At 39.9% G+C, this 18,240-nt stretch overlaps 2 protein-coding genes across 3 annotated transcripts; both read right to left on the bottom strand.

Moving 5' to 3' along the window:
* Positions 1–973: 973 nt before the first annotated feature.
* LOC136521341 (ATP-dependent Clp protease proteolytic subunit-related protein 2, chloroplastic-like) lies at positions 974–3,766 on the bottom strand. The gene is made up of 9 exons (XM_066515069.1): positions 3,615–3,766; positions 3,474–3,520; positions 3,314–3,386; positions 2,749–2,869; positions 2,514–2,651; positions 2,118–2,234; positions 1,954–2,022; positions 1,783–1,878; positions 974–1,595 (listed from the first exon to the last, which is right to left on the bottom strand). The coding sequence occupies exons 1-9, from the start codon at positions 3,680–3,682 to the stop codon at positions 1,446–1,448; spliced, it is 879 nt and encodes a 292-aa protein (XP_066371166.1). The 5' UTR covers positions 3,683–3,766; the 3' UTR covers positions 974–1,445.
* Positions 3,767–5,043: 1,277 nt separating this feature from the next.
* LOC136520871 (uncharacterized) lies at positions 5,044–17,890 on the bottom strand. Of its 2 annotated transcripts, none has more exons than XM_066514546.1 (26): positions 17,775–17,890; positions 17,409–17,692; positions 16,516–16,868; positions 15,688–15,805; positions 15,469–15,592; positions 15,241–15,321; positions 14,775–14,994; positions 14,169–14,238; positions 14,015–14,068; positions 13,454–13,522; positions 13,058–13,114; positions 12,871–12,978; positions 12,715–12,787; positions 12,217–12,260; positions 11,488–11,577; positions 10,621–10,802; positions 10,218–10,326; positions 10,036–10,134; positions 9,803–9,946; positions 9,535–9,696; positions 8,770–8,988; positions 8,395–8,588; positions 8,145–8,316; positions 7,167–7,349; positions 5,802–5,978; positions 5,044–5,646 (listed from the first exon to the last, which is right to left on the bottom strand). In XM_066514546.1, the coding sequence occupies exons 1-26, from the start codon at positions 17,782–17,784 to the stop codon at positions 5,563–5,565; spliced, it is 3,480 nt and encodes a 1,159-aa protein (XP_066370643.1). In that variant the 5' UTR covers positions 17,785–17,890; the 3' UTR covers positions 5,044–5,562. The 2 variants fall into 2 exon arrangements, with proteins under 2 accessions (XP_066370643.1, XP_066370644.1); XM_066514547.1 differs by having other exon boundaries at positions 7,167–7,346.
* Positions 17,891–18,240: the final 350 nt, after the last annotated feature.

Raw genomic sequence — 18,240 nt, 5'->3', positions numbered from 1 at the left:
CTTTGTTTATTTATGTCCAGTTGCGGAAACCTCGGAGCTCGAGCGAATGATAATCTTCCTGCAGTGATAATACACCGGAATGAGTCCATGTCTGGAGTCTGGACACAGGGAGACGGTGGTCTGCCATTATTACCAATTTGGTGAGTAGTAAGAGCAGCTCTAGTGTGCCAGACAAACGAACCGAGCGGAAAGAGAAAAAAGTGAAAGTTCGATTCACACACTGGAGCAACTGAACCGTAGGAAAAGATTCCTTGGTTCGACGCAAGTTTTCGGTTCAACGCGAGGGAACAGAACCCTGTTCGCTTATGGCTTATAAGTCGACTGATGTTGTTTTGTTGGGCTGGAGAAAATGCTATATCATACTTGATAAGCATGGGTGATAAGATCGCGAGCGAGAATATTGATTCTGTGCATGTAAGGAGCGAGCCACCACCAGATGTGCTGTGGTTTCTCTTTTGTTTATTGTTTGTTGTGGATCCATGGAGAGAAAAGTGGATGTAGCACTGGAGCATGCTCGGTTCGTGCACAGAGGAGTGGAATCTTTGCTTGCGTGGCCTGACAGTCACAGTTCCGTTCGACGCGACACTGGAGCTGCCCTAACGGCCAGGAGACCTGCTGGTCATGTCCGTTGGACTGTCACATCTGGAGTTGTTGCACATTTTCATCTGTTTCGTCAACAGTAGCGTATGCAGCATCTTTGCAAATTGAAACCATGTCAAAGCAGGCTGAGTGGTCAGTGCAATGTGCTGGTGCATTTGGAACTCCTGGTAGGCTGGTAGCATTCCTTTCGCCTCCCAATGGGCATCCTTTCCGGAACATCGGTTTCTTCTTCGATGAAGAAACATTCGCCACGTTTACACACAGTATGTAAGGTGGCTGGTCAGTGGTCACCACCAGTGGCTGCTGCTCTATTGAAAGCTACCCTCTTCTCCCAACAGCCTGCTGTCACATTGATATGAAGATACACCAAACATGGGCACCTGATATATCATTATAGAAAACTAACATATAGTAGCCTGGAAAAGAGGAGTGGTACTCCTGCATGTAACTGTAGTCTCCATCCAAAACATGGGCACCTGATTGATAATGCACAAGTAGCGCACGAGACGCCTAGAGGCTAGTCTTTGCTGTGTTCATCAACAAACCCAGCAATACAATACTGACAGTTAGCAAAAGCATACTAGACACTGCACACCAACAAAATACCTATGCATAAAGCTTCGGACAGTTGCATTGCTCTCCAACAAGGGCATTCTCGCACCAAAGTACCATGTGCTGCATTTCTTGATACATATGATGAAATGGAAGGAAGAGCTGCTACACCCTACTTCAGCCAGCCTTCCTGCAACCCTGCTTATCTCTGTCCTAGAGTCTGAAACCGCAAGTTGAAGTTTGGAGTAGCGAAGTCCAGCACACAAAAATCTGATACAATAGGATAACATCTATTAGCCAAGTCCCAGATTTCGCATATCCCTCCTTTGGGCAGTGGAGCCCTCTTTCTTGATCCTAGAAGGCCTGATAATACGGTCGATAATCCCATATTCGAGAGCCCCTTCAGCATCGAAGCGCTTCACCCTAGAGAGGTCCTCATGGATCTGCAAATAAGTAAATGTTTGAGAAGAAAGGGATGCTTGAACTGAAGTTACGAACGACAAGTGGAAAAATTATAATACATGATCCTCTATGGGACTTCATCATGAGATACCATAGGCTAGAGCAAACCAAACCATCGTTTGCCAGTAATGGGACGAGAAAGAAGCTCATGTAATCAGAAATTCTTACCTTCTCGACAGAATGACCTGTGTGCTCTGCGAGCTTGCCATAGAGATAGTTCTTGATACGAATAAGCTCGTTTGCTTCATTTTCTATATCATCAGCCTGCAGAGAAAGGTCCAATAAATCAAGACTGTAAAATGTAGCCATTTCCCGTATTAAACAGTTAAGTTTACAAACCTGGCCTCGAGCTGCTCCAGCAGGTGACTGAAGTGAAATCCGGCATAGAGGCATACCAGTACGTGAACCCTTAATAACAATACAGAACAACAGAAATAGGCATTATACTTGAGCATATTAAAGCCACATATGGTCAATGGAAAGACAATACTAAGTAGTAATACCTTTTCACCAGCTGCAAGAATAAATCCTGCCAGGTTGAATGCAAAGCCCAAGCAGTGCGTGCCAATAGGACTTTTTAGACTTAGCATGGTATCGTATAGTGCCATACACGGAGTAAGCTGCAACACCATGGTAAGTTTGGATTCGAATGTAACATAAGTATCTTAGGGCAACCTGAGTGTCATGGACTTTTTTATTACTTATATGAATATTTTAAAAGCATCAAAACAAGATATCTGTAATATGCAAAATCAACTATTCACAATTTATGTCTTGATGATAGTATAGTAGGTAGAAGGTCAGAGAATCATGGGCTCATTTTTTTTATATGAAAAGTGTAACAGGGAAAATAAAAGGAGACCAACACAAGTACAATAATAGTATTCTGAGGTCCTTACATCTCCTCCTGGTCCATTAATGTATAACATTATCTTTTTGGAATTATCAATGCTGTCAAGATAAAGCATGCTTGCCAACACTTGGTTGCTGAACTCTTCATCTATATTGTCCCCAATGAAGATAATCCGCTCACGGTACTGCACATGGACAGTTCAAATTACTTATCCATGCACAGCAAGAAAACAGAGTTATGTACACCCAAGGAAGGATATAATCAGTGTTATTGGGTCTTACCAGAGCATTCCATATGTCAAGCCATTGCCAGGTTCCTTCACCAGGTGTTCTGTAAGGCACCCGTGGAGTACCAATAGGCATCATCGAAATGCGGGCTCTGGTTGCCTTCTTGTTTGACAACCTACCAAGGGTAAATTTGCAGAACACTGAGATGAGAAATGTGCCCAACAAACCATGTCAGGATCATTGAGGTTTATGGCTATTCAAATGCTATATTGCTATCTAAAATATCCACTACTGTTATAAGAGACGTAACAAGTAATTTCTCCGTTCATTAACTGACAATCTGATAGAAGCGCTCATGATGTCATCTTAGTTTGGAAACAAAACTCATCTGTTTCAGTATCTGTCAACAATACTGGACTGACCACCACAACCTAATGCAGTGAGCAATCTCATCTCAGCTCAGCAAGCATAGCCAGCATCCATGTAAGTGTCACATCCCATGAGACTAAGATTAAGATGGTATAACATCCAAATACCAAAACAGAGCAGACATACACCTAGGCAACAAGCAAAGATCTACCCAAGCACACATAGCAATTAGGGATCGACGCACACTCACCCCAGAGAGATCCTCCGGTTGACGGCAGTGTAGAACCCAGCGCTGACATTCGGGCACGACGACTCCGACGACCCTGCTCACCATCCTCAACCCGGAAACCAAAATCAAACCCAGAAGACGAATCCGCCACAAATTTAAACAAATTTCGGTTGAATCTCACCGAGCTTGGTCTGCGCCCTGAGCCCGACGAAGACCTTGGTGCCGACGCTGCAAGAGCGGAAACACAGAGAATCCGGGGGCTCAGAGGGGGTAGGGTTTAGGGTGCGAAAGGGGTCGGAGAAGCAGGGAGGAGGTGACCGACCTGAGAGAAGACGGCGGGCTGGCGGTGGCACGGGGGTGGAAGCATGAGGAGTTGGCCGGCGCCGCCATTGGAGCGGCCGGCGGAGTGGTCGGGGGACGACAGCTTGGTGGGAGCGACGAGCTCGCAAGCGAGTTACCCAGTGGATAAGACTGGACAACGCCCAAAATACAACACCGATTCGATGTTTGGGCAAAGGGTTCAATATTCATTCGACATCTTCTCCAACAACAAAATCCAAAAGAAAATCATTTCTATAAATAAGTTTTCCAGAAGAGAGGATACTCATATTTAGGTTGTGCCTCTCAGGTAACCCAAAATGAGGCCCTGTGTTAGCTGGCTGGGAAAACAGTTGATGCTGATACTGATTTTTTGAGAGAAAAACACTGTTATTTCGCTGAAACGGTACGGCTGATAAGTTTAAGCGAACAGATACTCTGTTAGAGACTAATTTTAGGTCTCCTGCTACCCATTTTGAGTTTAAGTGTCCATATGGGTCACCTACTGGAGACCGGAGACAGTCTAACGGGGGAGGGGATGTAGCCGCCACCCGCACCGAGATTTGTGCGGCGCTCCGTGTCTGTGGATGCATGTCAGCGTTAAATTAATAACTGGCCATGGCTGGAGCGCGCCTACTCGGCCATGGAGCAGTGTCTGTGGGCTGGCGTTGGGCGGCGTGACGTCGTGCTAGCGTTGGGCAGCGGAGCGGCGTCGTGCTAGCGTTGGCCGGCGGCGGCGGGCGAACCCGCGTTGGGGCGAATGCGGCTGCTGTTGTTACCGTTTCTTGCTCAACCAAAATCATGGCATGCCAAAATTTTAGTCATCATTTGGTTCATTATCAAATAATTAGCACATTAATGTTTATGGGCAAAGTTTTGACAAGTCTTTATAAAGTTCTTTAGCTGCATACAAGAGACAAAGTCCTTTCTATTTTGGCATTATACCAAGGTCTAAAATTTTGGATGTCACAATTTGGCACCCAACCAAGTGCTATATCAAAATTATTGCCAAATTTTTGGCAATCAAATTTTGGCACGGCCATAGTTTTGACTGGGCAAATTTTGGATCCGAACCAATCAGGCCCAAGGTTTCTAAAGACGGGTAAAACATGAAATAAAAATTGGATGGAATAAAAAAGTGATTGAATTTTGGAAGAAATAAGATCAATGCCATTTTAGCGTAAGATCAATGGCATTTCAGCGTATGTACCTAGTTTGATAATGACAATCTAGCTAATCCCTCTTGCGGGATGACAAAAGGGAAGCCCAACTTTGATAATAGCAAAATTCCAATCATCTCGTCTTTTTAGTGGGAAAATTTACTGAGTTGCAGTTGGGTGTCACGGAGCAACCATGTTCCTTTTCGTCTTTTCCCATGAAATCATTTATCTAGATCACGTTTTACAAGCAGGAGAGTTCTACGAGAATTCAAAGAGAACCGAACCATTCAATTTCTGAGAAATCAGTCAAAATTCGAATCATCCAAATGAGATTCTGAATTTACATGTTCCAAATGCATACAATACAAATGAAATAATTCCCAACTCACTAGAGACTGACACATGTGTACATGACAGTGTACCCGACAATAGCCAGTCTATGGATACAATTTCGACAGATTCACAACACAGATATGAGATTGTTTGCCTGAATTCTACCACTTTTCGGCTGTTGTGAAAGTACATAACAGTATAGTGAAATTCGACATTACACCTGTTCTTTCGCCTTCTATCTATATACAAAAATTGCGTACAACCAATATATGGTAGTGTCAACAACCAGCCCCATGTTTCTGCTTGTAATAAGTTCTGAAGCTGCCTTCATGGCTCCAATACCTGAAGTTTGGCCTTCTTCTTCTTTTCGTTCTTGTTAATGTACATGCATAAGATACTCCAAAGGGTATGCAAAAAATACATCAGCGGGCAACATAGGTATCCTACAGTCTCAACGTGTCATCTCAATACTGTTCTTGCTAACATGAGGGTACACTCTATAAGCTCAATCTCCTGCTGGTACCGCTTTCCCTTGTCAACACCCTGTTATGGAAACTAGGGATGTTAGTTCTTGGGCAGAAGGGGAAAACCTATGGTACAGTTATGTGGCAGCACTGGTAACGGGCACAAGTCAGGCTGTTTTTGTAGTTCTGAAAAAAGAACCTTGCCATAGAGAATGAGAGCCAAAGTTAAAGTACCTTATGATGTTCTGTTCCAACTGATGGAGTTGCACGCCAAAGTTTCAGATTGGTGAAAGCAGACCTATTTGCGCTTGCATCTATTTTGTTGACCTTGTTTTCTGACTCTCCCTCAAATTTTGTTTTTGTGGAAGCAAACCAATTGAGTTCATCAAAATGGTTTTCTTGTTCCAATACCTAAGATAAAGCATCAGAACACAAGGTCTCGAGTCAGAACTCAGAGAACATAAAGGTAAGACTCAGTGGCGAAGCTAGAGCTAAAATGAAGGGGTGCATGCATAGAGGAGTTGACCGGAGCTCCACCAAACAGAGCCTTAACCTTGATATACATTATTTACATGCTAAAGTTTGATTTTTCTAAGGTAATATACACGGATCTGCAAAATTATATATAAACATAGAGAGAGCTATGCAAAATCAATAAATATATACAATAGGCCGGGTTATCAAACTTAGACAAACACTTATCTCAGATCTATGCAGAGATCGGTATAGGAAATTAGTATCGATTATTTGCCACTTAATCAGATAGCATTAGTAATTCAAATGACATACTACCATGGTCAACTAATTTTAAAACCTAAATTCTTATCAAATCCTATAGTTTGATAAATCAAACCTATATAACTACATCTCCCATTATCTAAAAAAAATCAGAGCTCCTAATTATGAAACAATGAAAGATGAGTCTTATTTTTCTTATTCTTATATGTACTTGGCATCTAGCCTATCTATACCCCAACTGAAAAAAACTCCCAATACAAATCTGAACATCTAGTTATATCTATTTCTACTATAGAAACAATTAGCAAGCAAGCAATAATTGCAAGTTTAGGTGTTTTGTTTGGAAGAAATGTCATGAATACTTGAAGTGTATATAGAAACAAAGAGTAGTACTTAGCTTGTGCAATCACGGAATAAAATGAGAGGGTGCAGGAAGCATGCATCAACGAATAGTATATAATAATAATGTACTGATTAGACAATGAATCATGGGCTTCTAGAGTTCTGGTCCTAGGCCTAATTACGTCGACTTTTTTTTTATCATCGTACATGCAGGACTTGGTCTGCCCTTGATCCTGGCATGCTCATATTTATTGGCACTAGGCTCATCAATGGCTTGTATTAGTTTGCTCGAGCAGTTGAGCTTTCACACTTCCATGTTGCGCCGTGGGGGGTGCATGACCCTGGATTGAGGGGGTGCATGGGTGGTGATTTGAGATAATTAGCACTAAATTTTGTTTTTGCTGTGGGTGCATAGGCACCCCCTCTGGTAAGACTGTCAGAGACACCTGAATACATTCATAAATAGTCCTGGTAAAGCAAAAGCAGAATGAAACAAGAATAACACTCGAGCAAAGTTACCTTGAGGATAAAAGCAACCCCTAATAGGAAACTATCATAGGTATGAATGGTGTTCTTGGCTTCATGCCCTCGTCTCAATAGTTTATCCTTGAGAAGCACCCTATTGTCCACCATGTTGGCAATGAGCAATGGAACAATTTGGAAAAAGTCATCCATTGCTTTAAGCTCATTGCTCTGAATCTTCTACAGATCATCCAAGAAAAGTTGAGTAGTCAGAGAACGGTCAAAGAGGAAACACATAAGGCTTCTTCGCATACCATTTGTGTGAATGTTTGGCGAAACTTTACAAGATATAAATCCCAGCCCATGCCTTATACAAGACTGGCTGAACAAAGAACAAACCTAGCCAATGTAGCAAACCAGTATTACCTGAGATCAAACTAGATTGGAAAATATTTAATGATTGCATAGGTGTTACGCAAAGTTGATGGAACATCATCAACTTGTTCAGTTAAAAAAAACAACTTTATTGTGGCTTATCATGTGAGCGCTGTTTGGAATCAGCTTTATTTATGATATAATTTTTTCCCCTGATCAACATGCATCAGAGTGTGCAACAAAATACAATTACTTTTTGCCTGGAAAAGTGAGGATGCGTGATATTGAACTAGTAACCATATTTTACCAGTAAAAAAAAATTCTTCTGAGCAACACAATATTCACAGAGGTACTTGTCCTGACTCCTGAATTACAAGATGATAATGAGATTGACTTATCATTGTGAAACAATGCAAAAACTACTTCTAGCATAGTAGTATGTGAATAAGACAGGTGCACCATATGAAAATATTGAACTTTCCACCTGTAGTACTACACAAAAGGAAAGGTACCATTGTATAATGTTCCAAAACACAACAGACAGTGTACAGAAAGTAAAAACTGGCATTCGGCAGTTGACATAATTTATAATTTCACATAGCTTGGAGGGGGAAATATAAAACTAAAAGAAAACAGTAAATAGTAAGTGGAAGATAGTACCTGTCTAATGTAGGTAACCAACCTTAGAAAGGTTTGAATCCTCTTATCCAGTGCTTCCTTGTTTCGTGCCTCCATATCCAGTATCTTCCCAGTTTCAGCAATGTCATAATCCCAACCCACTATCTTGCAACTTGTCGAGTAGCTCAAGTCATAGTTGGACATTCTTGCATATCTACAAGCATGAGAAAGGACCAACTGTCAACAAAATATGTGTCCACAAGTTCAACCAAGAAAGTTTAAGAGCACACACCTTGAGATGCTGTTGGAATAGCGGGTACATCCAGCAGCAAGCATTCTCATCAGGCCTACTGCATTTCCTATTCTATACACCACAGCTCGTACTTGTTCAAGGAAACCCAGAGTATGGTCTCCAATTCCATGCTTCCCTATGGTAACTTTCAGCTCTCCTTGGATAGCAGGGTGTGCACTGGATACCCTAGTGTTCTGGTATATCAAGTAAAAATTAATAATTAAATAAATAATTTAAATTGAATATGAAATAACTAGCTCGTCTTTTGTTCATGATGCGGCCTACGGTGAATATCCGAATAGGGTCAGAGATCACCCTATGCATCACAAATAGCACAATATAAATAATTCAGAACATATCAAGAGCAAAAATTACCTCTAACTGTTTTAAATCCTTTAACATATGGACGTCGGCGTTGCTTTGAAGCAACACATCCAGATCTAAAACCATCCTGTCTAAAAACATCAAAATGGAGTCCAAAGCTGCAGAAATTTGCTGCAAACTGCACATCGCTGTTGATGATGCAATGTGTTCAACACAGAAAACTCTTAAATTTTTACGGCCTTGGCCATCCAAATCATTCTCAATAAACATCTGCATAAATACATACAGACAAAAGCGGGACAAAAGAAAGACAAGTTACTTTAAGAGTCTTAAGTCTTAACACAAGCATAAAGGAGATTTTGCTGGAACAAACAGCTGCAGAGTACTTCCTCTGATTCCAAATGAAGTCATTTAGGACATGACAATTGACAAGGTCTCCAATATGACACTTTAACTTACAATTTTGCAGATGTATACTATTTAAATAGAGAAAGCTATATACCATGAACAAATTTTTTCCATGATGAATCTAATAACATCAACCATAACTCTTGATCTATAATTCTATATAACTTTATATATATTGATAGTTCAAGTTAAAGAAGCTAGAATCCTAAAACGTCTTACATTTGGAATCATAGGGAGTAGGCAAACATATTTTAGCTTTCGAAAGAGGCCACCGCTAATATCTTAGCCCACGATTTAAAACATTGGAAAAAAAAAAAGACTATTCTTCAGATTCTTACAACTTGAAAAGAGTTCATATGAAGAATGATTACTAAAGTGTCCTTCCATGACATAAGTATTAGTACCCACCTGTTTGATAATGCTGTAGGAGTATTTCTCACAGAACGAATAAAGATCTTCGATAGTTTTTCTAAGATCAAAACCTTGATCCAGAGTTTCCACAGTAAGACAGAAATCTTCCAGTTCAACGCCATATTTCAGCTCTCCTAGTTCATGCATCTCTGCATATATCTAGAGTAAACTCAACACATAAGCAAGCATTTGATAAGATAATGTATGACTGTCAATTGTAGTAGTTCTTATCTGACATGGGAAGGGCATGATAGTTGATAGATACCTTGTCATCATAATTAGGCATCACAGAGTACGTATAGAACGCAGAATTTAGATGATTTTCCACGAGCAATTTAACATCAACAAACTTGACAGGTAACCTCAAGGGCCTCATTCGTAAGTACCATGAAAGATTACAAACCCCAGTCTGACCATCAACGCAGACATAGTTTATGTCAGCACTAAAAAAAACAAAGAAATAATACAATTCTCAACCCTTACAATATACTTTGTTACCTTTGTTGGGTTCACATCAACTGCTCCTTTCAAATGAGTAGAATGAACATGAAGTCGGAGATCAGTCTCAATGTCCCTGCATAGTGGAGCAACCACCTCCTACAGAAAAGAGAGTGACCATGTCTTACTTCGAATTCCTGACTTTAGTCAACACAACAGCATATGTAGTAAAAAAAACTCACCTCCCTCAAAGCATTTTCAATGTCTTCCTCATAACTCCGAAGAGCAACTGGGCCCACATTCCCAAGCCCAAGGAGCAATGTTCCATCAGAAAATGAATCAATGATGTTTCTGTTAACTCAAAATAATCAATGTAAGGAAAAAATGAACACTTGTGATTGAGACTTCTCAAAAAGATTTAGTGAGAAGTCCTATGTAAGACGCAAACAAATTGAAGAAAAAAATATAAATATCAAACAGATGAGCCAATCAAAGAATAAAACTCATGCACAAAATCGAGCGGAGTACTTAAAATGAAAAATAATAATAACTGCCAATGACAACACATCCCATTGTTCATATCAAAGGCATGTGGATGTGGTTATAAGAGCATCATGAAATTTTACTGACATCTAAAACACTTACTGTATCCAAGACAATTTGCAAGCATCTCCATATACCATGGATAACCAAATTGAAAGCATCTCCTTTCTCCAGTACAAGAAGCTACAGTTTGTTCTTTCATCAATCAGGGACTGGCAATTTGAAAGAATTCTGAACTTCGATATAAGCTTCCTCACTCTACCCAGTTCAACATCCAAGTGACCCTGCTTTGTGGCTACAAATATTAGTATTATAAATGTCAAATAAAACATATCTATTAAGAAAAACAAACAAAAAATAAAAACAATTATTGTTAATAGCACTTGTATTCAATAATAGCCCTCATGGAGGAAATAATATGAGTAAATGAGTACACAAAGAGGACTTTCTAGAAGATTTGATGGAGATCAACTTGCTAACTCAGACTTCAGAATAAAGTATTAAGCTAAATCTGGAAGTATGCAGGCAAAAGCAACATATCCATATTCAAGTTCTCAACCATACCCAATTTGGTTAATCTGTGTTAACTCAGTCGTCATGCTACCTTTAGCGTTAGAAAAGTCTTGAGGTGCAGTTTTATGAGTTCGCATTCTCTTCAGGCTCACAAGCAAACCAATTGACCAACCACTAGCAAATTCGTATCCATGTAATCTCTAAACATGCTAGTGTTCCGCTGTGTATGGGTGGGGGCGGAGGTTCGGGGGTTTTCTCAGCCTGTGTGAGAAGGTCTTCTTCTTAACAAAATACCCGGGGGCCGTCAGAACCCCCCGCAGGTCAAGTTTTTTTTTAAAAACATGCTAGAGAGTTAGTCTACATTTGTACTGCACAGTACCACACGACATTTCCAGAGGACGCTCAAGCCAGCTACAGCAAGATGGTAATAATGCATCCAGTAATTGGCAAACACACCAAACTGTGTAGAATATCCATGGTAATAGAAAGTGTCAGCTGCCTCGAAGAACTTCCACCTCCTTCAAGAAATTGCAAGGATATCAATACCTGGAGCAATCAAGAAATACAAAACTAGTCAGTTCTAGAACTAAATCATTGAAATAAACAAATTAGCTAAATAATATTTGTATCTTAAAGAAAAAATGGTTCTCAGATCTTCAACTGAAACTTAGCTGAAAAAGAACCATCCTAATCTGATAATTGGCTATCCAGCATGCTCTGCAGTTTTACTGACACAACAATTACAACTAGCATAAATATCAAATACAAACTCCAGTATCTACTCAATCCCTATCTCAATCAGAGACAGCACAGTTACAGTAAACCTTAAGCTAACCTGTTTTCATTTTCGTTTCTAGTGACAAAATAATTAACCATCAGCAAAAATTTGTAGCATTACCCTCGCTACTCATCAACTGAATTATAAGAATAGAAAGGAGATAGAGGCAACAAGAAATTGGATAGTTGAGTTGTAAATATATCAAGCACACCATTACCTAGACATGCCTTTAATGTAAACGAAGAAATAAATACAATCAAAATTAACTGAGTTAGTGCCAGTGAACTGTTAGTTTCTCAATGTACTATATATTCTTTTACCCCTTTTGAACAAATGAAGAAAACAATCAACATCTAAACATAATACTTCACAAACTTATATAGAAAAAATGTTCAAAGATGTGTTACCAATGACAGTGAATCAAGAAGCTTCGTCTCCAACTCTGCACCGCCTAAACCAATGCTGTCCCATGTTAGAAGTATGAACACAAAATAAAGTGCACAGCAAAATTAGTCTTTTAACTGTACGTTTGGACTTTGGACGCATCCTCTTATGTTTTGCAAACATTGATGTTTCCCAAAGGCATTTTCACACAAAAAAAGGAAAATTGATTACCAAGCTAAGAAGGCATAAAGCTGTATATGATTGACATATTAAACCAAGGAAGAGTTTTTATTATATATGTGCATACTGACAAAATATTGTTTCTAAATGCTGATATACAAAACAACTGATAGATCCACACTAGGCACTAGTACATCTAGCAAACAGCATCTTTCAACAAACAGGAGTGCACAAAAGAGAAACAATTGTGCCTTATGCTATGTTTCAATTATATGAATCCTAGCATAACAAAAATGAATCATTTTCTTGGGAAAAAGAAATACATGAATAGTGTCACGTACCACGTCTCAACAAGCTAAGAAAACCTGTTTTGCTCACTTGATCTGCCTTGGCAATTTCAGTTTGCAGTTTATCCTGCTTAAGGACAAAGTAACATAACATCAGGATCCATGAAGAAAGGGGAAATGGAATAAAGTTCAGGAAGTTGGAAAATGAACCTTCAATGGTAGTATGAGCTGTTCAATATCTGATTGAATGATATTGATGATGTGAGGAAGACTATGTACTATGCTGGGCCCTCTTGTGTTGAACAAGTCTCCTATGGACTAATATATTAGAATGAGTAGTGTTAAACAAAACAGGTACTTCAAAATTTCAACGAGCAAATTAACAGTTTTCTGATACCTTCAGAGCCACAACCATTTGACAAAGAGACTTGGCTTTCTCCCTTCTCAGTGGAACCTTGATTCGAGTATTATATATATCAGTCAAGATAATGTATCAAAGATGTTACTATGATATAAAGAGGGAAATGTGAAAAGTATCTAAACAGTGCTACTAGACATATTTACCAAATATCGAGCTGAGGTCAGTAGGCCAGTAGACATGCACTAGCAACAAATAAAACCTCAGAATAAATAGGGGCGCCACAGGCCCAACTGCCCAAGTTGGTACCATGCGAGCAAGGCAAGAACTACTCAAAGTAATGAATAGGTCACAGGACCCCAATGCAGGCCAACAAACACATAGAGAACTAGAGAAGCAAAAAAGAGGTAAAGCAAAGTTGGTAAGTATAGGTACCTTAAGATGTGTATGTAGGTCAAGCATAGACTGAACAAGCATATGTATTCTATCTGCAAGCAGTACTCCCTGCACCGAAGAGCAAAAGAAATAAGCAAAGCTAGAGGACCGACTCTTATGATTCCTTCCAATAGCATTCTATCAGTAGTTCTTCAAATTCTGTAGTGTTGACAAAAAACTGTTCAAAGACAAGCTTCAAAGAAACTTATAATCATCAGAAAGAAGTATCAATTGCTTTAGAAAAATCAATCACCTCTGTAAAAGTAGGCAACAGTTTTTGCCTGCTCAGCTAAATTGGCTACTTAGGAGCACAAGGTAGGTAATTAGCAGATCCAAAAACAAATTCATTTGGCACGGCAAGTCTCAGCCAACAAAAATTAATAAGAAAGAAAAAGTACAACAAAATGATCACAAGAAGCTATCTTCAGATCATGGAATGGTAGCAATGTTTTTTGTAGTTCAGCTTCAAGATATGCTTTAATGTTTAGCATTCAAATTGAACTATCAGGATGTTTTATTAGGAGGCATTCAACTAGCAAGAAGGACAAAAGCTAAAATGACCTGCAAAATTTGCTTCTGGAGATGCCGAACCCATTCTTCAGTCAACATCTGCGACTGAAATCAACGCGAGTCAAAACTCAGCATGTTGTGCAGAACAAACATAAGTCAAGACTCAGCGTGCAATTGTACTCCAGAAGCTGGGAAACTTATTTACCGATGGATGAACAGCTGACTGGAATGAAACAGACCAACAAGACAGTGAATCATTTATGGCTTCAATATCCCTGCACATACCAAACAATATTTATAGGAAAGTGGAGTGTTAAACATTAGATAGAACCAAAGACTTAGCCGTGTCAAAGTGACAAGCCCAGTAAATTTCTCAGACATGTGCAATAGAAGCAGAGTCAGATAATACCAAGAGACTCATAATCTTAGGGCGTAACACTTTCAATTAAAATATCTACAAACACATGTTAAGGATGGAGCAATGCATGAAACTTAAGAGAGGGAAGGTAAACACCTCAAATTAAAAAGGAAAGAATTATGAAGCTGTTTCCAACCATGGTACAGTTTTTTCTGTTTCTAAATTCTAACCTTAATGCCGTATTTGGCAGGTGCTCCCATATCTGTTGATGCTCTCCAAAAGAGTACTTATCTAAGTATAAATCAGAGCTACAATTACCCAACTTAAAACTCCACAGATAGAGATAATCTGGAAGAAGTAACAATGGAGACACAGAATGCTGGACTTCCAAGTTCTAGGATCCTGGTAAGGTACTGCTAAGATGTACATGTAAAGATGAGAAAATATGCACACCTTGAGTGCACTTCATTTAAATGCGCCAAATAGTTACTCTTCGTGATTCCAAAAGCTTCACAAGCTTCCTTAATGGGAGACAGCAAAGATAGTGCTGGAGGGCAATAACACCTCATTAAATCAGATAGCACGATGCACTTTCCACCTTCTAAATAGACCACTGGAACCATCTGCAATATCTCCATTAGTAGTTTCATGGATTTCTTGTCAGGAGTTTCATCTGAAAACATAGAACAAACTCCATCATACCATAATATCATGTTAAAAGAATAATGTAGATAGGCTAATCAGAATGGTAGAAGCAACACAGAACCATTCTCCAACTTAAGACCATTTTTATTGCTGAAGAGCAGAGAGATTTCGACAAAAAAAAGTAGATGTATGTATAGTAGTTTAGAGGAAAAGTAGGATTAGAATAAAAGTATGCATATCTATAGATATCAACAACCACATGTTGATCAAATACCAGTTGCCGATATGAAGAATAAAAGAAGAGCTAGAAGATGGAGTATAGTCTTCCGATCAGATGGGAGCTCCTTCGAAGATCCTGAAATGCAAACTTCATTATTGAAGGCACCAAATGCCAGACAAAACAGTAACATAAAGAAGTAAATCTCTTGAAATAAATTAGGATTGAGAACATGCTCTTTTTAGCGGATACAGTGAGGGAACAGATCAGGTACATGGTGCTTACCAACGCGTAGAATGATTTCAGAACTGCTCTCAGCGAAGCAAGAATAAAATGCATCTAGAAGTTTCTTGTTGGACCTAACAAGGTCTATTGAAGAACACAAAGGTGAATCTACTAGCACCAGTCGCTGCAGAAAAAAAAAATATGCAGTGAGACAAACAGCAGAGTACTTTACGATAGATTTTTAAAATGAAAACGGTCAACTAATTTGCCAACACTTACATGGAAGAAGCCACTGTCAAAAATCTTCTGCAAGTTGTGGACTACTTGATCAAGGAAATCTATATCATCAACAGACATACCAAATACATCGACCTCTGATTTCACTTTACTCATCATCCTATGAGAAAAGACCAAAACTGATCAATTTTCCGAGCATGCTTATCCTGTTAATAATGCTAGGTAAGGTGGTGTCTAAGATACATGGGTGGACAAAGTATCAACTGATAGAATTTTTTCTCAATGGAAAGAAAGTTACGTAGATTTTTGCGTCTAAGATACATGGGTGGACAAAGCGTCAACTGATAGAATTTTTTCTCAATGGAAAGAAAGTTACGTAGAATTTTTCCTAGCATTGTGATATTACGTGCATATTTGTTCAGCAACCTCCACAATTTCATGACTGAACATTGACCCACAGCTGAAGCATTTTTGGATTAGTTCGCATATAGATTTGACCTATGCCATTGATATTAATGTTATACTACCAAAGGTATAATTTTTTGTAGAAAAATGTTTTATCATATTACTCTACATTCCAATACACTCTCTGATTTTAGCCATTAAGTCACAATTCTTTCTTCTTGATATAATGAAGTGCAGCTCTCCTGCGTTTTCAAGAAAAAAAGTCACAATTCACTAAACATTGCGGTACTCCACTTTCACTATTCGTGTAGGTCACAGATGAATCCCACAAAGATCTGTTACCACAGTGTTAAACTTTCCCTGAAGATGTGCATTCAGCATTACATCCACAGTAAACAGTCCACATATCACCTTAGATGATTCAAACTAAATGAACCTATTACACTACTAAACAAACATTAGTACCTTGAGAACAATGATAAGTGGCTTCTGACATTGCCGTTGTGCCTCAAGATTTCATCCAATAATAGGAATACTGAAAGCCCCTCACCAAGCAATGCAAATACTGTCCTCAAATCAAAACTTCTGAATGAGTTCAATGGTCGAACATTCTTGTCCCGCACTGAGCAGATCACATCAAGTTGCCGGAGCAGATTCCCAAGAATCACTATCAGCCCATTGATAGTCTCATACAGCTCGAGCAACAACGGAATTGAGTGGGCAAACATCTTCTGTGGCTCCCCCTCCAGAAGTGCCTCACCAGAACCCCCTGCGCAGTGCCCAAAGAGGAGCAGTTGCCGGTAGAGACCTTTTGAAGCCTAGAGAAGTCAAAAGGAAAACAGATAAGGTAGCAAGCACAACCCGACAATCTTTTGTTGAGGAGAAAGAGGTTTGCCTCGGTCTACTGAGCAGGTTATATGCATAGGCATGTGCTTGGAGGTGTTAAGTGTGTTACACTGTACCAAAAACAACAGCACAAGCAATGACAAAAGTAGTGACATCCACCATAACAACTACTAAACTACAAGGATAACAAGGCAAAGCTGTACATCCTTTCAGGACCAGCACTGTTCTTCATTGAGCACATGTGAATTGAACTGGCATGCTAAAATTTCCTAGGTACTTCTCACTAAACTTTACTGAATGGCTAAATGCGTCCAAGGGAAACCCAAAACTTGATCAACTTTACTAACAAGTTGATCAATTTACAGTTCATGAACTACAGTTGGAAATGAAGGAATGGATTTCAGCAATGTGACTCTGTTCCATCCCAAAACCATGTAGCCGCGCATCACAAATTCACAGCCGCGCATCACAAATTCACAATACAGAATGGGGGCGGGTTCCAGCAATGATACCGCATCAGAAAGGCGTGATATCTCGATGCAGGAGTGCGACAGCACGGCGACGAACTTGGCGACCGCAACGTTGTCATCGGCCGCCGCGGGGGTCAGGAGTATGGACGCGGCGCCAGCCCCCGCGGGGTCGGCGGGGGCCACGCGGAGCCTAACGGGACCGGAGGGCACGGAGGGAGTTGGGGATGGTGGTCCGGAGCCGGAGCTGAGTTCGGAGATGGCGGCGCGGGAGCGGAAGCGCCACTCGTCGACGTGCCGCCGCAGCTTCTCCTGCTGCTCGAGTAGCACTGCGCAAGAGAACAGGAGATGACTTGGGTTGGGAGGGCCGATTTAGTGGAAGTATATAGGTAGGAAGACTCGGATGCTCACGTGACGCCATGGCCAGCGCCCAGCGGCGAGCGCCGGCGCCGTCCGCCGTCGCTGGGATACCACACGAGCCGGCCGGAATAGTGTTAAAATTTTGGGTCAACTAGATCTAGTATGCGATTAGCAACAGTGTTAAAACAGGTAGCTAATAAAATATTATATCTATTTAATAAGAAAAAGAGAAAATAGTAAGGTAACTCTTAACAAATAGTTTAGCCTATATATTTCTCCATGATTTATATGTCTATATTTAATATACTTATATGTTAGATTATTTTACTTTTATTTAAGTTCATATGAGCTAGCCAATTAACTCTGCTATTGAGGATAACCTGTATAAGCTTGTGCTTTGTTTCCTACTCCATATATGGTTGGAAGGGATGGCATTGTCTCTGTTTTATGCTTATAGACCATCAAAATATGAAATGGGCATCTAACATATGGGGTTCATTGTCATTCTCTCATTTTT

The sequence above is a fragment of the Miscanthus floridulus genome, chromosome 18, assembly GCF_019320115.1.
Source record: "Miscanthus floridulus cultivar M001 chromosome 18, ASM1932011v1, whole genome shotgun sequence".
Taxonomy (NCBI): domain Eukaryota; kingdom Viridiplantae; phylum Streptophyta; class Magnoliopsida; order Poales; family Poaceae; genus Miscanthus; species Miscanthus floridulus.
This window is presented reverse-complemented; position numbering and strand designations above follow the sequence as displayed.

Coding starts and splice junctions, on each gene's coding strand:
- LOC136521341 (XM_066515069.1), bottom strand. CDS start 3,682: ATGGCGGCGCCGGCCAACTCCTCATGCTTCCACCCCCGTGCCACCGCC. Junction 3,521..3,614: donor AGCCCGCCGTCTTCTCTCAG/GTCGGTCACCTC, acceptor CCGCTCTTGCAG/CGTCGGCACCAAGGTCTTCG. Junction 2,870..3,313: donor AACCGGAGGATCTCTCTGGG/GTGAGTGTGCGT, acceptor TACCCTTGGTAG/GTTGTCAAACAAGAAGGCAA.
- LOC136520871 (XM_066514546.1), bottom strand. Junction 12,979..13,057: donor AAATGGTTGTGGCTCTGAAG/GTATCAGAAAAC, acceptor CTAATATATTAG/TCCATAGGAGACTTGTTCAA. Junction 12,788..12,870: donor AGCTCATACTACCATTGAAG/GTTCATTTTCCA, acceptor GTCCTTAAGCAG/GATAAACTGCAAACTGAAAT.